This window comes from Thunnus thynnus, chromosome 6 (genome assembly GCF_963924715.1).
Source record: "Thunnus thynnus chromosome 6, fThuThy2.1, whole genome shotgun sequence".
Classification (NCBI taxonomy): Eukaryota; Metazoa; Chordata; class Actinopteri; order Scombriformes; family Scombridae; genus Thunnus; species Thunnus thynnus.
The window spans coordinates 21,951,559-21,969,359 of NC_089522.1; the positions used below are offsets into that span (position 1 = coordinate 21,951,559).

Here is a 17,801-nt window from a genome sequence, read left to right on the forward strand (position 1 = left end):
GCTAGCTATGCTACAGTGGCAAGATGATGGTAGATTGCTTCTGTCTGGGCGTCGCAGATGCTATCTCTAAAGCTGTGTTTCCGTGGTGATTGGAGAGGTGACGGTCATCTCCTTTCTTTCTGCGGCTCCTCAATGGAAAGTTAAGAGACCAAAGGCGAGTGCTGAAATGATGCGTGAGAGTATGCCTCTGAACAGCAGCAGAAATGGGACTAAGGAATTTGACATAGCAGACAGAGGAAAACAGATGAAAGAGAACAGCACTGTGTATTAATTCCCCTGTTGAGGCTTTGCTCTCTCACTACCACCATCAGCATTCACTCACCTCTCGACACTCGGTTCCCTAAATTGCCTCCCCACTCATCCACCTTTCTGCTGTGCTCTCCACCTCGCCTCTCCAGCCCTCACTCTCTCACTCTGTCTGTCTCTTGTGGGATGTGAAGGGGGCTCTTAGGCTGCTCTTTATTTGCATGTGCTGTAGAGGATTAGAGGCTGAAGAGTCTCAGACTGGCACAGTTAAGTGTCTGCTTTGTGTGTGTGTATATACCTAAACCACATGTCTATTCAATTAGATCTCAGTCTTCAGCAGAAGAACACTTACACGGGCCACTTGTCCTTATCTCTCTCTGTGCCACACTCCATGTCGGCATCAGAGACAACATCTCTATTCTCTTAATTCCCTGTTCATTATCGTACGTTATTAGCAGAACATTTTTAAGGAAGTAATCGACTTATATGCGCTAATTTATTGTACATATTACATGGTTTTCACAGGCTTTTATTTCCCCATGTTCATTACCTCACTCTGTCTTTTTCAGATCTTCCCCCTGAGGGGTCCGGTGGAAGGAGGCACCCTGCTGACAGTACAGGGCAGGAACCTGGGCCGCAGGGCTACAGCAGTAAAAGTCTCCATCGGAGATGTTCCATGTGTTCTCCTGCCTGAGCTCTACAATGTCTCTGTAGAGTAAGTATTACAACATACGGTTGAATTATGATTCACATATTTGCACATGTATTTGTCAGCTGTTGCCTAAGTGTTCAAGATAGTAGTGCAAACATGTTTTTCTTTTTTTGATTTCCATTTTTCCCTTGTACTCATTTAATCACATTGTAGAAATAAGAGATTGTCCTATACATTTATATAATTAAACAGTTCAGTGAGCCAATTTATTTAAATGTAGAATACAAACAGCATTAGTGTTTGGCGTCGCTCCCCACAAGGAAATATTGATCTTGCCCGGCTTGGAGCAGGGAGCGACTATGCTAACTTCCTCCCTAGGGGAAGATAGATTCAGAGCCTACAGGTGGATTCTGGGGTTGAGGTGGGGCTTTTGAAATGCTACATGAACAGCAGTGGCAGCCGTAGGAGCAAGCAAAGGCATAGCTTGTGTGAGCGTGGCAGCAGGGATGCAGCAGAAGTGTGAGCAGAGCACTGACGACTTAAGAATGCCGCCATGATTAAAAGGGCATGTTGGATATATGTTACAGTGAGGGGAGTATGATATGTGAGTGGAGCAGCAACTTGAGTTGGGCTGCCTGAACTAGCTTGCAGGCATCAATTCATTTAAAAAGCCTGCTAAAATGTGCAGTAATGCTGCAGGTGGGATTGGTGAGATGATACCTAACAATTACCTGTTGTCATGGTAACCTGAAATGCTTTCAGGCAAGTGAGTGGTCAGGCGGATGGAAGCAATGGAAGGATTTGTCACAGTTAATAAACCTAAAAGAAATCCTGGCATGTACATCTTATCCCCTGAACATTGTGTGAGACCAGACCTGAACCAGCCAAAAAAAAAAACTCAAGTCATGCAGTACGGTGAGAGCTTATTACTTTTAATGAATAGAGGAAGCTAGCTGTCCCACACTGGTACACCTTATCGGCTGGGTAAAGCATGAAAAATTAAAGGATGCCCTGCGATAAAAAAAAAAATCTGCAAAATCTAGAATACATGTAGTACAGTATTTACATATAACTGAGCATATGAAAATCTGAGATTTGCCGTTGGCATGTTATTATCCTGGCAATAAATAAATAAATGAGACACATTTGCAAACTTTACATTCTTGATCCTGGATCTGATCAACCTCAAACAAACACCCAGAAGTTAGACTGATAAACAAGCTGTTATAACCAGAAGGGGAAGGAAACAGAATAAGCAACTGAAAGCAGATCACATGAAATACATAAAATTTCCCCCATGATACATATCAGTTTCTAAATGACAATCTTTTATTTAAGAAAAGTCCAGAAGTTCCCGAAATTTCCGTCACAGGTCACCATCGTGACTTATGAGTAGAATCCGCCTCTTTCACGTCCACCAGCCTTGAAAACAGAATGTCAACCATCCCGGCGTGGTTTAGTTTTCATGTATTCATGAGGCTAATTTTCAGAAATATTATTATGCAGCACACTTCTCATTTTAAACGACTCCATCGCCATCCCTCCGTAACTCAGGGACCATCACATTGTCACCATGGAGACAGCAGGACCCTGTTTTGACACCGACATAACAGAGCTCGGTGGAAGTCAGTAACTCTACAATTACATCCAAACTCCCATTCAGTATCTGTAATGTTCCTTGAATGGAACTGTTTATCTGGTCTTGCTCCAGTGAAGCTAATCATTGTATTAAGACCAGTTCGAGGGTGACCCGCGGGTCTTACCTGTCACTCCAGCTGCCTGACACATTCCCCCGAACTGCACATGTCGAAAACAACGAATCACATTTCACTCCAGGGGTGAGCTCATCTTGTGTCGTCATTCCTCATTGGCTCCTGAAACTGGTTATGACAGCCGAGCATATCCTCTTTACTGGAAGTGGCACTGACAAATCATAACACGTCTGACAATGTCAGCACATTTGACTCACACACACGCAAACATATCATACTATTTCTATCCTTGTGTGGACCTCCTTTTGATGTAATTAGATTTGATCCTATTGCATCCCCTTAAATTAACCGTTTATTTTCAACCATAACATTTAACCTCACCTTAATATAATTTAGAGAAAAATATCCAAACCTAATTCTAACCTTAAAGACTAAGGAGTGGACAAAATAACCCTACTTCACAAATCACTTGGATGTTCTGAAATTCAAGCTGGCATTCACAGAAACACACACACTCACCAGCACACACACACACCTGCACATGGGAGCTCATTTACCAGCGCTGTTGAGACAGGTGTCTGCTCGTGTGCTGAGAGGTGAAAGTTCACATCTGTGTGCCAAAAAGGAAAATGTGCAGCTCGGGTGAGAGGGTGCTCCACTCACTCGCTGTCAACATTTTAATGAATGGCGCAGTCAGTCTAGGCACACCTCATTTACTGGAGTGCTTCTCTGGATATTTAGCTCTGGTTCTTCATGCTGCCCCCTCTTGTCATTTTCACATGAGCCTTGAGTGGCCTTCGCCCCGTCCATTCAGCGAGACCCAGACAACACTCACATCCAAACACACACATCACTTGATTGTTGATGATACTCATCATCCACTCGAGGGAAATGATTAGAGACATCTTCAAAACTAGCCAAAATATCACCCTCTGAAACCCATAATATCTCAGCAGTGGGGCGGTGCTGGAATGTGGAGCAGGGGGCAGTTCAGGCACTCTCTGCTCCTACAGGGAGCCTGCCTGTCCTTTGACTAGGATCACAGTGCATCAACATCACGCTCACACACACACACACACATCCACACACACATACAGAGTTTAAATGCTTCAGGCTGGCTTCGTCACAGCTTCTATCTGCTGCCTGTTTCTGTCCTCTTCAAGAAATATTGGTCTTATGTTTTCACACAGAATAATCCTTAACATGATGGCTCAAAAGCAGATATCAAATGTTTCAATACACCGTTTTGATAACAGTTTGATTCACAGCCTGAATCCAGTTAGGCCTGAAGCAGGTTTAGACAGATTCAGGCTCCAAATTCTCTTGTTGCCCTCAGGATTGAATCTGCGAATAGTTATGTTTCATTTTGTTTGGCCTATTTCTTCTTTCTTCCTAAATCAGAGCGTGTGAAATGATGCATTTTCTTCAAACAGGTGTGCGCCTGCCCTCATGGCACCTAACTGACAGGAGTGTAATTTGAGTGCAACGACATTCTTTACCTGATGCTCCTGTAATTAATGAGCAGAAATCTAGATCCGGCTATCAACAGATGGCGGTTACTGCAGGTTGTTTTAGAACATTTTTAACAGGCGTTCAAGCTTATAAAGAACATCCATATTTTAATTGCGCTCATTAAATGCTGCAGTGATTCAATTGATGCAGTTTTGGTTCAGTTAAAACAGAGTGCATATTGATTTGAGTAGGATAAGGCCTGACATTTAAGAACAGACTCAGACATAGCTTTTTTCCTGCTCTCAGCCCCGATAGCCTGACCCCAGCCAATCCCGAATCTGTCCGGCCAAGCCTCATCTTACCGCATATCCTGCCAGGTCCTCCTACATAAAACACAGCTCCTCCACATATGTAAATTCCCTGCAATTCCCCTGTCAATCATCCAATCACTAGTGGAGAATTTATAACCCGCCGTAGCACCAGACACCTGACTAAATAAACCGACAGGGTGTCAAGCTGGGTGGGGATCCTGTGAGGTGATAAAGGTTGTGTTGCCCCCCCAGTACATCTATCCCAGTGAGGCCCCAGAACAGTAGATCCCTGCGCCTCGGTACACCACAGTGTCATTAATATGAGACGTCCCTGTAGAGCATGCACTGATGACACAAGACTTAATCACAGCCAGGAGGCGAGAGAACAAGCTTCAGCAGCCCCCTTAATCTCCTCTGTGGTTAGACACATCTGGTCTGAGGAGCTTTGAACTTTACATCTCTTAATATCTGATATCTGAAGGCTTTATTGGATTCCATATGTAAATGCAATACAGTTTGATAAATTAGTTAATAACCACCATTCTCCAAGATTAATTATGTGTCTTTGTTGAGCAGTGATGATCAAGATCTCTTTCTACCTCTTTCTTTATTGGTTCCTCTCCCTCGCTGTAATTTGAGGCAGGCAACTCCCTTTTCAAAATTAGTTTACGAAATTAAAATTAGCTCCATTTTTGAGTGTTGTCCATGTTGTTTACTTTATTAGCTGATCTCTGATTGTGGTGTTTGAACAACCAAACAAAGAGATAACACTCTTTTTAAATTCCCCAGGCTGGTGTGTGTCACTGGGAGGTCTACGCACGATAGGACGGATATTGTCCGAGTGGATGTGGATCAGAGTGGCAGAGGGGAGTCAAAGGAGAGCTTCTCATACTTAGTGAGTATTCTCCCTATATCTACCCTCCTGCTGATCTTTGCGTTCTGCTCTGTCTGTCTGTCTCTCCCTCCACATTCTTCTTCTTCTTCTACTCTCTCTTGTTTCTTGTTTCCCACTGGGAAAGCCTTCCCAAGTGTGTCAGTTGAGTGTTAACAGATGCGTTTTATGATTCTGAGGAATGTGAGTGTGTGGGAATCTTCAAACATTTATCTGAGCTGCAACTAAGCACCATTGTCATTCTGCACTCTGCTGCCAGCAAAAACAAATATGGCGATTGTTGGAATGTCCCCTTGCTCCGAATTCATCACTGGTCGAAGTGAGCCAGCCAGCATTGTGTTAATTGACCTCGACCCACACAGTCTCCCATTGGATTAAGAACATTTAGCCTGTGGAAATACCCATGTAAGCCCTTTGTTTCTTTTTGTTTATGGACAAAGAGGTTTTCGTAATTCAGTGCTGGAACAGACCATCATTTCAGTGGCTTCTAAGAGCAGCTCTGCCTGTGAGTCATCCCTGGGAGAAATCACCCTGATCTTGAAGCCTTTCTTGATACATAAGGATGAAGGAAATCCAGAACAACAAACATAACGCAGAGCTGTTGTGGGAACCCCTCTCAGGCTTCCTTATCCAACTCTGAGATGCTCAGTGTGAGAGGGGTTTTTTACTGCAGGGTGTTGAGGGGAAGATGTGGGAGAAAGGGAAAACTGTTTTGGAGACAGGATATGTGCCTCTACTGCATCTCCTTCCTCGAACCTTGGGACGGAAACATCTGCCTCCTTACGCCCACTCTGACACAGAAACGCACAATAGGTCTCCTCCATCCATGCACACTGAGGAAGTGAATCCTGTCAGTGAGGATAAGAGGTTTCCCTGGAGGTGAGGTTCATAGAGGGGATAGTGGGTTCGGAAAGAGCAGGAATGCTGATGCTGGTAGCTGCAGAGCTCGATAGGGATATTCATCTTCGCCTGAGGAGCTTGTGTGTGTGTGTGTGTATGTGCTGTATATGAGTGTGTGTATATGTGTTAACACGTGCATATATATATGATGTGTGTGCATGCAGCTTTTCATGTGTATGCATGAAGATCAGTGCTTCTTTCCCGCGGTTGCTGTCCTGCAAGCTTGGGCCCAAAGGCCTGTTGGCTTCAGCAGCACTTTAACATACTGCAGCGTGGGCTGTCTTCACAGCTTTCTTCACTAATTTACTGTTATCATCAGCAGCTGTCTCGGCCAATCTGTAGAGACAAGATATTTGAACCTCAAAGGATGAGGAAAATTTTTATTTGGTGTCAAGAAAAGCATCATAGAGAGCAAAATACAGTCTGAGTAAGTCTGTCTTCTCCAGTGACAGAAGCTGTCAGATGTCTTGGGATAAATATGATGTTTTGTTAGTCATGTTTTGTGTCTTTCTTGTGTATCCAGTTCCCAAAGCTGACGTCCATTATGCCGAGGAAGGGCTCTCGTGCTGGAGGAACCAGAGTGACCATCGGAGGGGAACACCTGGACATTGGCTCTCAGGTCAGAGTCAAGGTCAACAACACGGAGGAATGCATCATCACTGAGTGAGTACAGCATATTTTAAATTGCATGTAGAGTCACTTTGAGATGAGTCAAGTCTCAAGACATTCAGAGCAAAGTGGCGCAAGTCTTCATGAACATATTGCAGGTCAAGATACAAGTCTTCATGTCTCCGAATGCTGACCATTAAAGGACAGAACATTTCCCCCCTTATTTACATAGCAGACACCAAGTGCTGCACAGAACTATTATAAAACATTCAGCTATGTGGCTATACAAAGCCTACTTGGACCCTTTTTTCGGGATTTTACCAGGTCAAAACTTGAGAGTTCACCTTAGTTGAACCTAAATCAAATCTCAAGTCCTCATTTTTGTAACTTAAGTCGGGTCCAAGTGTCACTTATAATGTCAGCAGCTCTACTTGTAACTACAGTGAAATCTATTCCAAAATAGTGTTTGTATGAAGCATTCTGCCAAGCTTCAATAAACATAACTCAGATTCTAAGTGGAAACATTTATGGGATTGATTGAAGATGTGGAGTTACGATGTTTTCCTCATTTTCTAGGAAAACAGATGAAACCATTGAGTGCACCATGCCTCCAGCCTTGCAGGCAAACACTGACTCAGTAACAGTGTGTGTGGAGTTTGAAAATCTTCCCTGTCAGAGTGCTGAACTTAGCACCACATACACTTATGAGAAGAACCCCACTATCAGCTTAATCCACCCCCAAAAGAGCTACCTCAGGTAAGTAGACTGGCACACACACCGCAAGCATTAAAACCAAAATGTCTTAAACATCTCAAGCTGAATGACTCTGCGGTTCCCCTCCCAGAGTCACTGACATAAGTCATTACTGTAATGTCGTCCTGATATGCTGCATCTTCTGCCTATTGTGTTCTAAATAGCACAGCATGTGTGTGACAGGGCAGCGGCATGTCTTTGATGACATGTACGCGGATTTTCACTGCAGTCGAGCTGTTTTGCATTACTATCTGTTTCCCTGTTTCACTCTCATATTGGTGCAGTCACTGCAGTGTCCCAAAGTATTTGCATTCCAGTGTGAATATGTCACATTTTTGTCATGGCTGAGATGTGACTCACTGTCTGTATGTGTTTGTGTGTGTCTGTGTGTGGGTATGTGTTTCACAGTGGTGGCAGGACCATCACAGTGACAGGCCATGGTTTTGATCTGGTGCAGAGTGTCACCATGCAGGTGCTGGGAATTGGGCAAACAGTGAGTAATCAGCTGAATTGTTCTCCTTTTTTGATGAGAAGGCTCTTTCAACCATATAATCAGACTCGTGGGAATTTTGAAAGTAAAACATAATAAAAATATGTGAAAAGTGTGTCATGTAGTCATAAATATAGATAACCTTCTTGTCTTCTCCGGTCCTTCTTCAGCATTGTTCAGTGCTCTCCCCCTCCATGATCACCTGCCCGTCCCCGTCGTCTAGCCAGTCCCAGCAGACCTCGGTGCAGTTCTTCCTGAACGGAGTCCTCTACACAGGAGACAGCCCCTCGTCCTCTGAAAATGAGGCAGAGGAAGAAGAGGTGGAGCCTCATAAAGGTCATTTCCCCTTGGAGTATGTGGAGGACCCTCAGTTCTTCACAGCCAACAAGGAGAAGCTGATTAAACACCACCCTGGAGAGCCACTGACACTCATCATCAACGTGAGTGAGACTGCTGAGACAGGAAGTGCAGATTAGTGCTTCACTGATATGTTGATAAGACAAGCAAACATTCACCTTCCTTTAGAAAACCGATGTTTTTCCGCAAGTGCCCAAAGTGATGAGTGCTGCTGTTTTACTGATATTTTTGTATTACTGATAAAAGCATCATTTATAGGAGGCCTTCAAACTATTTTAAACAACAAGGACCAAATTCAAAACACAAATAAGCAGCAATAGTTTAGCACTAAAGTTGGATTTTGAGAGCATTCTAAGAATAAAAAATTAATATTATAACTATAATATTTAAGAAGAAAACTGAAAAACTAACATTGTATATGATAGGCAGATATGTAGCAACCAGTTTGAACTAGGTTTTTCTACTGTCAAATTGTAACTACGACAGCATGAAATGTTTGCTGCATCCTGTTTACATGATGGTATAAAGACAGACACTGAACGTCTGTGCCAGAGAACAACCCGCAAAGCTGTTGTGTCCTTCTCTCTATGCTCCATGAAGTGAAAGAGATTCATCACGAGTCTTTGATTCTTTAGAGAACTAGCGGCTCTCAAACATAAAAGGAGAATTTCCGTAACATTACACATTTGCTGCTCATCTAAATGACTACCTCAGTATTTTGTGGATTGTGCTTTACTAAAAGAGAGAGAGAGAGAGAGAGAGAAAGAGAGAGAGAGAGAGAACATAAAGGATTTAGTAAGAGATTTGTTAAGAAACTGAGCTTAATAAACCAGATATTTGAAAATCTTGGAACCAGTTCTAAATAGCACAAATTAACAGCACTACCTTTTCCATCTTTACAAGAAAACAAATCTGCAGCCATCCTTTGTGCGAAATGCTGAGATGCTCACAATAACAATGCTAACATGCTGATGTTTAGGATATATTATTTATCATTTTAACCATCTCAGCTTTCTTCATGTGTTTAGCACACAAACACAAAGTAAACACAAAGTACAGTGGAGACTGATGGGAATGTCATTAGTTTTGCAAGTATTTGGCCATAAAGTCATACAGTATTGAAAGAATTTTAATTTTTTACCTGATGGTGATGCTAGATGAAAAGTTATTAAATTCTGAGAGAGAAATGTCAGACACTTTACTTTTGAACCAACTTTTACTCAGGCTCGACCTGAGCAGACATAACAACAATTAGCCAACATGAACCGGAAAAGAAAACCTCCAACTGGCGAGAGAAAACAAAGAACTGTGAAACTTAATCAGTGAGATATTTTCAAGTGGTTTGCGCAGACACATTTTAACATTTGGTTTATAACCTTCATAACATCTTTAACATACAGTTCAGTATGAATGTCTGTACCAAATTTCACGGCAATCCATCTAATAGTTTGTCACTGCGTGTTTCATTAAAAACCATAAAGGTCATCGTCACGGTGGCACAAAAGGAAAAGTCAGAGAATCACCAAAGTCATTAGGATTCATTCTCCGGGGACCAAGAACGCCTGTACAAAATTTCATTGTGATCTATCCAACAGTTGTTGAGATATGTCACTCTGGACCAACAGACCGACAGACCAACATTACCATCCATAGAGCCATGCCACTAGCATGACGAAAAATTTGCCTACATTTTTTTGTCAGACACTGACAAAGGCTATTGACAATCTTGACTTAAACAAACCACATCAGTCAAACCTCAGAACAAGTGATGGTGTTTTCTAAGGGTTGCTTGCACCACTGCTGTAAACATGACTGCCCCCACTGTGAGCAGCAGACAGGACTGAATGTTCCTTTATTCATATTCACATAAAACCAGAGGCACATAAAACACATCAAAGGCCCTGTCCTCTGAAACGTGTTGATATCTGTTGGGGGTCTGCGGGGGGGGAAGAGTGCAGTGGCAGCTCAGTGGGAGGTCTCATGTTCCTGCGCTCTGACTGATCCGAGCACCTGTCTGTATGGATTCATCACCCTAAAGAGCTGCCGGCTGTGACACCGTACGACATGCACATGCTAACGGCATAGACAGGGAAGTTTGAATGATGCAGCTTCCTCTTTATGTGTTTGTGTGTATGTCAGGATGAGGCCCCTGCAGGAATCGCTGCCTCAGCCTGTCTACATGGGTGACTCTTCTGTTGTTTCCTGTTTTCTTAAGGAAGGTGGATTCCACTGGTGGCGGACCTAAAGGGGGGAGAGAGGCTGGAGAGAGAATGTGTGTGTTTGTTTAATAGGAGCTTGTTAGTCAGCCAGATCCTATATTAAGGACCTGAGCTGGAATGTGGGTGGGTTTTGTTTGCTTTCATCCTGTTTTGGCCTTTAGATTTCATTGTTTTGGTCTGAAGACGGAGAGTGTGAAAATCCGTTACATGGGGATTATACAGTAAATTTTTCCAATATGCTCCAACCAATTTTGTATGAGAGTATGTGTATGTGTATGTGTATGTGTGTGCGTGTGTGTGTGCGTGTGTGTGCTTGTGTGCGTGTGTGTGTGTGTTAGGAAACATTTGTTGACAGAGACCCGGGGGGTGGCATCCTGCAGTAGGGACAGGACAGGGCCCTGAGGGTGTAATCAAAGCAAGGAAGCACACTGGGGGATAAACACACACACATACTTCCTCACTTGTCATTCTTATATTAAAGGAAAATTCAAATTGGTTCTTATTTTCGTAGTTTTGGCTGACATTCCTATTGGTAATGATAACATTGTACTCACCAAATTAATGGCAGAGATCAAGTAGTCAGGTGATCAGACAGGTTTTAAACAAACCCTCAGGTTAGCCACTTATTTGGAAGAGAAAACAAAGGCCAACAGTAAAATTATTACTTAAACTGTCTGTTGTAAACATCAGTCACAGTTTACTTCCTGATTTAGTTTTAGTTAGGGTTGCAACTAACAATTATTATTATTATTATTGTTATTATTATTATTATTCTATCAGTCATTTGGGCTTTCAGAAAATGGTGAAAATGTTTCCCAAACCCCAAGATACAACCTCAAATGTCTTGTTTTTGGTCCACAATCCAAATATATTCAATTTACTGTAATAGAGGACTAAAGAAACCTATTTACATTTAATAAGCTGTAACCAAAACATTTTAGCATTTTTTCTTTAAAAAGACTTAAAACGATTAAAGGGTTATCAAAGTAGTTGTCAATTATATAGTGCTTTATGTTTATACCCAAAGTGATTCACGGTGAAGGGGGAAAACTCACCTCAACCACCACCAATATGTAGCACCCACCTGGGTGATGCACGGCAGCCATTTTGCACCAGAACGCTAACAGATCAGCTCGAGGTGGAGAGGCAGGGAATCATTGAGCCAATTACACTGAGGGATGATTAGATGGCCAGATGGAGAGAGCCAGGTCGGGAATTTTGCCAGGACACCGGGGAACCCCCTACTCTTGGCGATAAGTGCCATGGGATTGTTAATGACCACAGTGAGTCAGGACCTCAGTTTAATGTCTCATCCAAAGGACGGCATCTCTTAACAGCACAGTGTCCCCGTTACTGCGCTGGGGCATTGGGATTTATTAGGACAAGAGGGAAGACTGCCCCCTACTGGTTCACCAAAACCACTTCCAGCAGCAACGTAGTTTTTCCCAGGTGGTCTCCCATCCAAGTACTAACCAAGCTAATGCCCGCTTAGCTTGAATCATTCAGCAGAAACAGGGAACATGTTGGTATGGCTGCTGATCAGCTAATTGATTAATGGACTAATGGTTGCGGCTCTAGTTTTACCTACAATAAAGTTTTATGCAGCAATCACTTTCAGGAGTACAATGTTATTATAGCTGATAGAAAACTATAAAAATAAGTTGTAATAAACCAAAATTAACCACAACAAAATGTTCCTATAAGACTAATGACAGGCTATTCCACTGATTTAGTATTGCACTTCCAGAAGGTTGCAAAAGACACCACATTAAAATCAAACAAACTCCAAAACTCTGGTTCCTACATTTCCCATAATGCAACTTTCACTAAACCCTCCCTGCTTGGTTAACACCCACGTCTTTTAAACTCCATGCTCTCCGTTTGTAACGCAGGCTTTCTGTTATAAATCTATACTTTCCAAGCCTGAGTTGAGATGACCTTGATGACATCAATATGACATCATCAGGGTCATTTTTTTGTAGTACCCCTTTAATTAAACTAGAATTTAGCAGTGAGAGGCAGGTCCTGGATAGACACAGGACAGAGGTTGAGTGATTGAGTGAAACGACCGTGCAGCTTATTCCAGAAGGCTCTTGTAAAGGCCCTGAGAAAGTTATTTTGGGCAGACGTATGGATGGCTGTCAGAGGGTTTGTTTGTAGAAACTTCTCTGGCCATGTGAGAGAGGCAGCGGGAATGTTTGCTGCTTTAAGCTGAACTCTAGCCCAAACTGATGAGTTTTCTACTGGCTTCCTCTGTGTGACAACTGTATGATGGTCCTGCCCCAGCTCGGTTTCTATGTGTCTGCTTGTGTGTGTGGGTAAAGCTTCTGTGGCCTTTATGAATGTTATCTGTGCCTGGTCGAAGCAGACCCCTCTGGTCTCTTACCACTGACTGACCAACGGCTGTTTTTGTTCATTTCTGGCACAGAAAGGGCCGAGCGATCTGGAACTGGTGCCGGAGGAATACTCGGTGATGATTGGCTCCTATCCCTGTAACATCAGCTTCCATAACGACCAGCTGTTTCACTGCACCATCAACGGACTGCTGAGCTCCAGCGAGGGAGAGCTGCCTGTCACTGTAAGTGTGGAAGCATGTAAAACATTACAATAAAATGCAAATACACTCACGGCCCCGTGTTAAAAATATTGCTCGATAGACCCTGATAATTTAAGGATATCACCCATCTGTCAAACCATCTGTGAGGTTCGTTGATCTGCATAGGTCCATGAACAGTCAATGATATGTGTGTGTCTCTCTCTATGCAATATGAATGGTTTGTAGTCTCTGAGCTTGTCACTATGAATCAGCAGTCAGTGGGGGTGGTGAGCTGTCACTTGGTGCCACAATGCCAAAGTAGAACAGTGAAATGTTTACCCCTTTATCTCCTAAATCCTTTATCAGCCTGTATGTCATCATCGACACAATCACCTATCACACAGATGCTGTCGGCTCACATGATCTCACTCCTCGCTTGTGTTTTTGTTTTGTCTCCAAGCTCTTTCAATTACAATTAAAGGTCTTAATCAAGACGTGCTGTAGTCGCGCCCTGTGCAGTCTTGATAAAACCAGACACTCTCATTCTTATGCCCATGTTTCCCATCTGTTGTTGTCCATTCTGGTCTGTTTTGATAGGGATTTATTAGGGGGGAAAGGCATTCATCTATATTTAAATATGGGCCAGACTGTGAGTGGTTTGCTGAAATAGCTCAGAAACATATGTTAGTCTCTCTGTCTGTCGGTTGAGTTGTACTGTAAGAACAGTTTCCCCACTTTGACACAGAAATAGAGGGAAAGATTACATTTCTCACTCTCCGTCTCTCTCTCTCTATCTCTTCTTGCGTACCTGTGGCTCACTCTAGCACCCACCGCTAACTGTCTCTCAGGATGTCTGAGAATAAACACAGGCAATTAGCAAAGACATAAAGGCAGAGCAAGGGTCAAATGAAATGTCATAACACAAATGGGTGGGCTGCCTGCATCTCCTTCCTGCACGTGAGCAGTGAGGATGATTTGTGTGCACGTTCGACAGGAGCATAAATACAGAGCGCACGTATATTTTCCTTTGTGTCGGCACATTTGAATAAATGCATACATGTCTGGCTGATGCATAGCTTATGGCCATTTGTTTCTTCACTTACTTTCGGTGGCAGATCTATTTTTACATGCCTGTGTTTTGCTTGGCTCTGACGTGGAGCTGAGCTGCAGAAGTGGATGTAGGGAAGCAGTGTTTTTGTGCCCCAAGCGAAACAGGAACATAGAACAATGGCTTTTTCCCCTCCATTACACCAGGCCTGGATGTTGAAGTCTCTAGAAGAAGGCCTTCTCTTGCTGGTCTGGGTAAATAAATGCCTGGACCTGAAAAAGAAAGATGGAAGGAGCCCAGTGAGCCAGTTTCCCTCTCAGAGTAACACCAGTGTAAGAGGGATTTGGTGGGAGGATTGGAGGCTTTTTATCTAAGGCTCTTTTTTATGAAATATGTTCGGATTGGGTGAGGAGAGGAAAGGATGTGAGGAGGGACCACAGAGACCCTGCTGACTAATCAGAACGCAGAAGTGAAAGTCCTTTTCTTGTCACATCTGGGTTACTCTGAACCGGGTGACTCCTCCAGCTCATTGCAGCGAGAGACCATTTTTCAAAATCTGCAGTGTGTAATTTTTTTTCTGTGTCTGCACCTGCGTCTGTAAAAATGCATGTGTGTGTGCATGTGTGTGGGCATCACGCAATTTTGTTCCTATTAATAATTGCCTATGTTGTAGTGCATGCATTTTTACATGATATTACAAGGAATACTTAATGCACTTAGTGTCTATCCTCATTACTGCTCTGTCCGTCTCTGTCTCAGCCTCTGTCTTTGTCTATCTCTCTCTCAAATTCAAATGTACTTAATTGGCACAATCATTATTAAGCACAGTGTTGACATAGCCATTGTACAAGGTTTACAGAAGATTTTTTAAGAAAAAGATACAACAAAGGGTCATATTTGACACCACCCTATCATTTATCATCCAAGTGTCCAGGGTGGTACAATCATGCTTCCTTTAGCTGAAGACTATTGCTAAAATTAAATAATTTATATCTTGAGAAGGAAGTCCGTGCCTTTATTTCCCCTCTGTCGGACTCCTATAATTCTTGCTTCAGCCTTAAGTCAGCTGCTCGCCATGAGCCCATCAAAAAATGCTGCCTCTCAGCTTTTAACAAACCCTAAGAAAACAAACATCACTCCCATTTCTGCAACTTTGCACAAACTCAGAGTAAACTTGTAACTTGCAGCTCACGAGAAAAATCTCATGACTAGTAAGATGACATCTTTGTTTTGTAATATTCACGAAAACACAAATAGCTCCTTATGTATAAGGAAACATCATCTGTTGGCATCTGGTACAAATCTAAATTACAAACATATAGAAAAATATAGTGTTTAGTTATATGAATGTACACAGTTCTGTTAGCTACAGGTAGGGTGCGTTCTATGGTCTCCCTGAAGAAGATAGGCCTTGTTATGTGATTTAGGAGAATTTTATTGCTCATTATGATGATTTGAGGGCTATATTAAGATGTCCTTAATTTCTTATGACTTCTTCTGGTTGGATGATTATACACATGAGTTGTGTTTCACAAGGGCACCATATTTGTGGCAAATTATATTTGTAGTGCTTAGAAGGAGAGACAAAGTTCTTTGTTAACAATGTAACATTTTATGTAAGAAATTATGTTTTTTTTCCTGACAAATGTTGTTTTCACAAAACGTTTATGTCGATAAATAAACTACTACTACTATGAAAAAAAGAAAAACAAATAATTGATAAAGAAACTGATTAAAAGAATATACATGAAAGGATGAGATATATTGTAGTTTAGTAGCTATAGGTAAATATAAATATATAGTATAAATATAAAGGAAAATAAAGAAAAAAGAGGAAGCAGATTTTAAAGGAGATCTGGACAGTTTCACATCTTTCTCTTGTCTTTCTCTTTCTAGGTACAAGTGGGGAACTTCCGTCACACCATTGCCAAAGTGCAGCTTGGCGGCAGCGAGCTGGCCATCGTGGTATCCATTGTAGTGTGCTGCGTACTGCTGCTGCTGTGTACTGTGGGTAGGTTGTGTACACATGCTTACCAGCAAATGATGGATGTGTGCCTGCTGTAGCGATGGATACTCCAGATGTGGAACAGATAAAAGGAATTTGGAGATCATAGTTTCCTGCACTTGCTTCATCCCTCTTCAGTACCCGGACCACAAAGACTCCACTGTTCCCTTCACTCTCTTCTCTGTCTGTGTACTTACAGCATGTGTGTCTCTGTGTGTGTGTGTGTACTGTACTCTTTAATCTTTGTGTGTGTGTGCAGGAGCAGGTGTACGGGTGAAAATTGGTGGAAGTGTGGATTTTCCACACACTTTCCTGCTTTGAATCTGTTCTCAGATATTCACAAATCTTATTTGACTTGTGTTTGACATAACTGTTGAAATGATCTGTGCACAGATTTTATTTACCCGTTCACAAACTTACATTACATTTTATCACATATACATGATATACAACAATTTCTGAACAGCATTTCATAACTTCATAATCTTTTAGACACATTTTTGATCTCATTGACGATGCTCTAATTTACTAGAAGATGTCAGTGTGTAATAACTGTTTTGGCTTTTAAACATACAATATATAAACATTTTGTCTCTTTCTCAGCTCTTGTGGTGTACTGCACGAAGAGCCGAAGGGCGGAACGCTACTGGCAGAAAACTCTACTCCAAATGGAGGAGATGGAGTCTCAGATCAGAGAAGAGATCCGTAAAGGTATGTTTGCACAAGAACGCACGCATGCACACACACACACACCCTCTACCATTGTACAAGCTCTGCAATCAAAGTTCTTCAGACCTCAAATGATGTTTTGTGTCGATTGACATGAAAAAGGAGCTTGTGGGAAGACAGAAATATCGACCACATATATTTGTGTGTTTGTGCATATCTGTGTGTGTGTGTTAGTTTGAGATTTTTTTCTAGATTGAAGTAGGAGGGAGATACAACTGTTGACAGATTTGTGCCTAGTAAGTGTGACTCATAAAACACAGTGTCTGACAAATGATCAGTCACACGCAGACACACTGAGCGGCCACATCGCCTCTGCTGTGTCTACCTTATAGGACTGTATGTGTATGTGTGTGTGTGTGTGCTCTGTGTCTGCCTGTGCATGTGTGTGCATGTGTGTCTAGGGCATTAGAGTAAAGCCGTGTGAAGGCCACTCCGCGTCTGAGCGCCCAGATTTATGGAGTAGAGATGGGGGGGATGGATAGAGAAAGAGAAATGGAGGGAGGAAGCGATAGGAGCGGGAGTCAGGGCCATGAGTCCGAGGAGCAGCAGAGGCGTGGGAGGGAGAGAAGGAGAGGAGAGGTTATTTAGTCAAAGGACGAGGATAGATTTGTGGCTGAGTTCAGGGTGAGTGTACACAAAGCAAGGGATAGTTCTGCTGAGACGAAAGACGTGATAAAAGCAGAGGAGAAGGGGGAGTCAAGGAAGATTGGGAATTGACATATTCCAGGTTACAGAAACAAGAGGGTTTTGGAATTTGTCTGAAAAGCGAGGTAGAGGGGAGGTTTGGTATTCAAGCCTCCTAATCAGGAGTTGACGGTGTGAACTGACTGGTGGTTTAAAGGACACTTTAGTGAGCAGGAAGATAAATAACCCGGAGGAGTGATGAAATA

General features: G+C 42.5%; 1 protein-coding gene across 1 annotated transcript in view; it reads left to right on the plus strand.

The window, feature by feature from the left end:
* Positions 1-17,801, plus strand: part of plxnd1 (plexin D1) — a 61,298-nt gene that overhangs the window by 29,022 nt on the left and 14,475 nt on the right. The window contains exons 13-21 of the mRNA XM_067592628.1: positions 816-961; positions 5,163-5,268; positions 6,689-6,828; positions 7,351-7,530; positions 7,936-8,020; positions 8,188-8,457; positions 13,022-13,171; positions 16,074-16,188; positions 16,786-16,893. Coding sequence (XP_067448729.1) covers positions 816-961; positions 5,163-5,268; positions 6,689-6,828; positions 7,351-7,530; positions 7,936-8,020; positions 8,188-8,457; positions 13,022-13,171; positions 16,074-16,188; positions 16,786-16,893 — 1,300 coding nt within the window. The remainder of the gene's footprint in view (positions 1-815; positions 962-5,162; positions 5,269-6,688; positions 6,829-7,350; positions 7,531-7,935; positions 8,021-8,187; positions 8,458-13,021; positions 13,172-16,073; positions 16,189-16,785; positions 16,894-17,801) is intronic.